Raw genomic sequence first — 7,156 nt, 5'->3', positions numbered from 1 at the left:
CATGACGTCTTCCACAGCAGCGGGACTCTCTGCTGACTCAGGCTCAGGTTGTAGATGTAGGTCAGCACAGGTGACAGTTGGCTGGCGCAGGTCCTCAGGATCCTGGGGGTGATGCCATCAGGGCCTGGAGCCTTCCACAGGCGGAGTCTTTCCAGCTGTCTCTGAACCTGGCCTGTAGTCACGGTCATGCAGGAGCTGTCGTCTATGGTCATATATCAGAATCAGAACCACTTAGCTAATGTATTACTAATGTATTACTATTTGAACATTCACTCTGATGCTGAGCAAAGAGAATAATAGAAGTAGAAATAAGCATTTCAATAATAATTAAGTTAAGCTAATGAAATAATATTATGTTACACATTAAAAAACATAAGATAAAAAAGTGTGCACACGCAAAAATCTGAAATAAAAAGATGTATTATGCTTCAGTTTTACACCAATTTGTAAAAAATGTAAAATGTATAATATGTATAATATGCTAAGTACGTAAAGTGTGTAAAAATACATAATTACAAATATATAGGCGGGACATTAAAATGTCCAAACTAGTATATAAAGGTTTAAAAATATAAATGTAATTTATGTAATTCTTGGAACAGCACCCTGCAAAGAGTGAATGATAGCTCCTTTTGTGCAAAACTTAGCATAATACAATTCAAAGTCTTACATCACACTCATTTTTCCAAGGCAAGACTTGCTGAAATATATCCTACAGATGCAAGTTGTGATAGGTGTCATAACACTGTCTGATTTGTACACTTGACTTATAGGTGAAATAAAATACTTTTTAAACGTTAATGAGTATATGGTTTAGATTTATGGGAGCTGCTGCTGAATACTTCACAAATGAAAACTTTGCAATGTTTTTTAAAGTGTTGAAGAGCAGGAATTTGTGGGGAGAGGGGCCAGTCACATTTCTACATTTCCACTGAGTTTATCTTTAGGTGCCTGTAGTTTGCTGCTTTGCTCAGCAGAGGGAAGTGTTGGTGTAAATGTTAATGTTGAGCTGGCAGAATTAAGTCTAGCTGGGGAGAGAGAAGTGGCAAGGTACTTTACCTGCATGAAGTGTAGTGTACCTGCTTCGGATAAATTATTTTTATTCTGGCCATATTAGGATAAAAAATAACACATTATGGAGTATTATTATACAAGCATGCATACACTAAATAAGAATTCATATTATAATTATTATTTTTGTTGAATAATACAATAACAATTTACTTGGTTAGCGTATTGTACAGGCTACCTGTAATATTGTTGAAACTATATGGGGTGTATTCATTATCAGCATAGGGGGGCATTCTGGTGCAGTTACTGAGAAAAAATAGAATTAATTTAGAGTTACAGATCAAAATGGGGATTAAAAAGGGATTATGCCCAAGTGTATTTTGGGGTTGAAAACTTTATATGTAAAATATTACATTATACATTATTCACAGTATTAAATAACTTTTAATAGAAGTTTAACAATAGTCAGTGTTTATGTTAGTGCCTCTAGTTAAAAGTTATGTTGACAGGATCTTGCACTTTTTAAAACATTTGTTAGAAAGATAAGCCTAATTTAAAGGTAATCTGTAACTAATTCATTTGTAGAGTAACCTTGCAGCACTGTTTGCATCAGCTAATATTACATTATGGACCCAATCAGATAGCTAAAATTTATATTGCTAATATTTAAGTAAAGAGGGCTAATTATCGGTTCTAACTTATATTTTGCAATACATATTAAGTATGTCTCGAAAAAGACCAGACTTTGTTTAACCGATTTTAAATTCATTTGTAATTATTTAGACAAGGGTGCAGCTATGATGTGCATGTACTTCATGATATAATCACATCTTCCTCACTGCGCCATCTCCTGGTGTTATGCCTGTACAACAACAATACAACCACCTCATAAGCTGTTTTAAAATACGAAACAAAACAAAAAACGCTTACCACGATTTCAAAGCTGATTAAAAAATATCAGATTTATAAATATCATACTTCAAATTATTCTTGTTTATGTATGGTGAATGTTTTTACTTTATGAGATACGATATACATATAACAGGGGAAAAAATGTTCTGACAAGAAAAAAATACGACGAATTCTGTTTATTATGCCCAGACGAGTAATAAATGGCTCTTTGCGGTCCAGCAACTAAAGTAAGACCGCTAGAGCCATCTCTTTTGCCTTGCTCCGTTAACATGTTGTCAAATTTAATGGAGCCACTTCTCACGGTAATAATCTCCCCTCTTTAGAAGATGATGTATGATTTATTTTAACTCCTAATCAAACACAAACTCATTCGGCGAATATTTTACATAATTCGGTATTGTCCCCATTTTACATAATTCGACATTGTCCCCATTTGGAGTACACAAACAGGATGTTTCAAAGCTGTTTCTCGTCGGCATTAACGTTTACACATTTTATAACGGCTAATTTATTAATTTGGAGTTTTACCGAGTGAAATTTAACAAAAAACTGCAGCGATATCAGGTATATAAAGTACCAGTGTATAATTATGTTAAGGCATTTATTTTGATATAAGACAGATGAATGCAGATGTAGAGACGGTTGTTTTAGCCCAACTTCCCTTCTTCCCTTTCAAAACAAAAGCACAGACAGTGTTATTTAATTTATCCCATTAGTTGCTTACACAACTGCATTTTATTTTGAAACATTTCGGTGAGGTTGAATTCGGCACTTCTGACGTCAGTTTGACGCGTGCCTTACTCCAGGGCGCTACTTTAGAGCGTGTCTCAGTGATGTCACAAAGGACAACACACAAACGTTCTTACATCATAAAGGCACATTCTTGGAAGAAGGTTAGAATAGCCTGTCTCAGATTTATTTCTGTAAGGGATTTGTCAGAGCTGCAGCTTTCAAAAGGCAGGCAAGTTTAACTTAACTGTTTAGTTAGTTATACAGTTAAATAATATTAACACACAGATATAGCAGAAGACCCACCACAGAAATCTATCATGAGTGATATTCAGAAAGATAAACTCTTTAGTGCCGCTAATATCGTAGATATTAAGAGGGCATTTAAGGAGGCTGATGAGGATGGAAGTGGTGGCTTAGACGAGGAAGAATTTTGTGACCTGATGGTCAATTTATGCGGGTCTGTCAGTAAGGCAGAATTAATTTGCCTTCACTGGAAGATTGACGCAAATGGTGATGGAACTGTGGACCTTGGTGAGCTTATGGACTTCCTGCTGTCTAAAAATAAGGCATCAGATAAAATGGACTCGAAGCATATAGCTTTTCCCAAGTCCATCAAAGTAATCCCTTCAGGTCACTATAAAAAAATCATCCGTATTCTATGGCGGCCTTTTGAGGATGACAGTGATCCTGATGAGAATCCTGATGATGAAGTCAGGACTTACCAGAAAGGTCAGTACTTAACTATTAGTTCGGATGGCGTACTTAACTACTGGAGTGACAGCTTTGACTCCAGTGACACAATAACATTTAGAAAAAAAGAAACAACACTTCCTTTCGAACATAATAAGAAGTCAAAAGTAACTGACATGGTCTACATAAAAGAACTCCAACAGCTGGCTGTTTCAACTACTGACAGAGAACTAAAATTTTATAACTCAAATGAAATAAGTCAATTGTTCTCTGTCAGTCACTCTTTGATTGTTGAGGACAACATTGTCACGACCTTAAACTACTGGTCAGATGACACAAAAGGAATGTTTTCCTTTGGTGATGACAAAGGATTCCTCTATGTATTCGTTTGTCACAACATAAGAAACACTGAACGGATAAGTCTCTTCTGCAGTGATGCATTTGAGAAAATCTCTCTTAAGAATTATCCAGTTTTGTATGTTTCAAAACTTTTAAAAAGACCGCCTAGGCCCGACTTTTGGTGTGCAAAAGTCCACATCTTTGGTGATACATGCAGTCAGATCCAATACTTTCCAAAACTTAACCTTTATGCTGTCTGCGGTGGTTCATCTAAGACCATGGTCCTTGCTGCTTTGCCCGATCCACACACAGCTAAACTGAATGTATTTGAGAGTGAGAAAGGTAAAGATTTCTTCACTTGCGTTGAATACTGCCAGGCGGAAGATAAACTGGTGACAGGTGGTACAGATGGCCTACTGCGAGTATGGTTTCCTCACAAAACCAAGCCTTGCAATGTATTGAAAGGACATGAGAAACCTGTCACCAACATCATGTTCAATCATGACAAAAAAATCTTGATCTCTTTATCTGAGGACAACAACGTTCGTGTGTGGACTCAGAATGGTTGGCTGTGTAGGCAAAGCTTCTATGTTGAAGGTATGGGACGGGGCCGTATTTCTAGTGTGTGTTACAATTCACACAACAATGAGTTAATTCTGGCAAACACAAATATAGGAAAATATCTTGGAAGAGGAACGGATGTTTTTAGAGATTCGTTAACGTCCCATGATGCGCCCTTGTGCTCTGTTCTCTATCACAGCATTTTCAAGCAGGTCGTTTCAGTTTGCCAAAATGGTGTCGTGACAGTTTCAGATATCTTAACAGGACAGGCTGTCATGCAGTTCAAAGTCACTCCTGCTAAGAGTGTGGGGCACACTGCCATTGCATTTGATGAACTGCAGCGTAAACTTATCACAGTTTCCCAGGATGGAATACTGAGAATGTGGAACTTTAATAATGGTACAGAGCTTGATGTGATTCCTGTTACCCTGCCAAGGGAGGTAACAGGAATTGTCTGTGTAAAAGATAGGGTGTTTGTGTCAGGTAGGAACTCCAGGTACATTTTTAACCTGGATATAAAGGATTATGACCACAAGATTTGGCAACATGATAATTTGGAGGACATTTCTTCAATGGATTTCCATGAGAACCTCCTTTTTACTGTTTCCAGCAGTGGGAACACTGTAATTTGGAATATTGAGACAGCTGATGTTTGCTACTCTTTCAAAGAGAGCCAAAGCCCACGAATATTCTGGGCAGACAAAAAACATCAAGGCTTAACAATGAGGCTGTCCAAAAATAATTTAAACAGAGTCACAGATAGTGAGAGACATTCTCAAAAATGTCTGACTGGGGACATGATTGCTATAAATAGACCTTCTATGCTAGCCCTGAAGACCAGGGAGGTCACTCCCAGCACAGCCACACTGCTAACTTCTGCAGATGGCTACATAAGTGCCTGGTCTGTTAAAAGTAAGGGAGGTTTGATAGCAAAGTTCCGGGCAGTGACTGATGAAGGTGCAGTCATTACCGCCATGTCCACCAATGTAAATGAAAAGATATTACTGACCGGTGATAGTACCGGAAAGATTTGTCTTTGGGACATTAAGGGATTTGGGTTTAAAGAGACGAGCCAAGGGCCATTTAATAATATAAATGGGTGGTTCATGTCATTGTGTCCACCTCCTCTGCTGGCCTCCTGGCAATCCCACCTGACAAGGGTGGTGAGTATTCAGTGTGATCCCACTTGTGAAAACATTATTACTGCAGGGTTGGACTGCAATGTCCAGCTGTGGACAAACAGAGGCCGCTGCATAGGTGTTTTTGGTAAAGACGAGTGGGATGCTACACAACTCTGCTCTGGGGAGAATGCTGACCAGGAGGAGGCAGGAATCACAGGCACAAAAGAGACAAGACATTTTAAAGGCAATAAGAAAATTAAGCACCACAGTCTAAAGGGAAATGCTGACTCAAAACCTCGAATGGCTATACTAGATTCCCCAGTAACACACTATAAAGACCTCTGTACTGAAATTCAAGAGTTTACAGCACCTGGGGTCTCTTCTGATCAGGTCCACCTGAGGTCTAAAAATGCACCAATCATCTCTGATGAGAAGCAGCAATCTGCTGGTGCATTCAAGAAAGGGCCCAAAGAACCTTCAGTCAGGAGCAAAATCCTGAAGACTTTATCACAGCGCATACAATTCCCAACCCCAGTTAATACAGTGCAGCTCAATGCCAGTGAGAGGCAATTTGAGCCACACCCACCTCAGACCCCGCTGATCAGAGGTGGCATTGATACCCCTCCAGGCAATCTGGGGTCTGAGCAAACACCAGGGCATGTACGCTTTCCCTCCATCCGTGATAGGGTTATGCGAACACATGGTGAGAGTAAATTTAAGCCACACCCGCCTCAGACCTCATTCATTGAAGATGGCACAGACCGTACACAAGGCTTGCCAATGACAGCATCTTCAAACTCGAGTCTGAGTAGGCCCACATATGGTCGTGAGGTCAAGATTCAGCAAAAAGAACCTTTAAAAGACTTTGTCCTGACACCATGTCCACCAAATACTTTAGGCAATCAGCGGTCTGCGCAAACACCAAAGCATGTGAACTTGCCCCCTGTCAATACTTGGGATCGGCTAACACATACTGAAAGTCAGTTGAAGCCACAACCGCCTCAAACCTCGCTCGCTGGAAGTGGCATAGACTGTACACAAAGCTCACCAATATCGGCATTTTTAAAGTTGAACCAGACTAGGTCCAAATATGAACGTGAGCTCAAGATTCAGAAAAGAGCAGCGTTAAAAGACTTTGTCCTCACACCATGTCAGTCAAACGCTTTAGGTAGTCTGGGGTCTGGGCAACCACCAGAGCATGTACGCTTGCCCCCTATCCATGATAAGGTGCAGCTGATACATAGTGAAAGTAAGTTTAAGCCACAACCGCCTCAGACCCCACTCATTAGAGGGGGCACAGACCGTAGACAAAGCTCACCGACAAGAGCATCTTTAAAGCTGAACCAGATTAGGTCCAAATACGGTCGTGAGCTCAAGCTTCAACAGAGTGAAGCATTGAAAGACTTCGTCCTCACACCATGTCCACCAAATGCAAAGTCAGCTTTAAAGACGTCGTCACACATGCGCCAACAAGCTAGTACAGTCAAGTGTGAGTCTGAACACACGAAAAAACAAGTACGCTTTCCACCCATCTCTGAAAAGGTCCAGCTCACCACAGCCCACACTAATGCTTTAAAAAGCTCACCACGATTCAGCAGCAGAAGATGAAAATGTTGCTAATTTGTTTGGGGTTTACTGCAGGTGTCTGCACTAATGCTGCAAAGAGCTCATCATAATTTAGCAGTTGAAGATTTTGTCAATTTTTGACAAAAACAATTTTTGTCTGGGTTTTCTCCGGGTGCTCCGGTTTCCTCCCAGAAATATTTAAAAACAAAAAAAAATACGCCCTA

The 7,156-nt window shown here is 39.7% G+C and overlaps 1 protein-coding gene across 1 annotated transcript; it reads left to right on the top strand.

The window, feature by feature from the left end:
* The first annotated feature begins 2,972 nt into the window (after positions 1–2,972).
* On the top strand, positions 2,973–6,974 carry LOC121964211 (WD repeat-containing protein on Y chromosome-like). The gene has a single exon (XM_042514425.1). It carries the CDS (start codon positions 2,973–2,975, stop codon positions 6,972–6,974), a length of 4,002 nt encoding a protein of 1,333 aa, XP_042370359.1.
* The last annotated feature ends 182 nt before the right edge of the window (positions 6,975–7,156 follow it).

The sequence above is a fragment of the Plectropomus leopardus genome, unplaced genomic scaffold (genome assembly GCF_008729295.1).
Source record: "Plectropomus leopardus isolate mb unplaced genomic scaffold, YSFRI_Pleo_2.0 unplaced_scaffold14561, whole genome shotgun sequence".
Lineage (NCBI taxonomy): Eukaryota > Metazoa > Chordata > Actinopteri > Perciformes > Serranidae > Plectropomus > Plectropomus leopardus.
The sequence above is the reverse complement of the archived record's forward strand: the minus strand, read 5'-3'. Positions and strand labels throughout refer to the sequence as shown.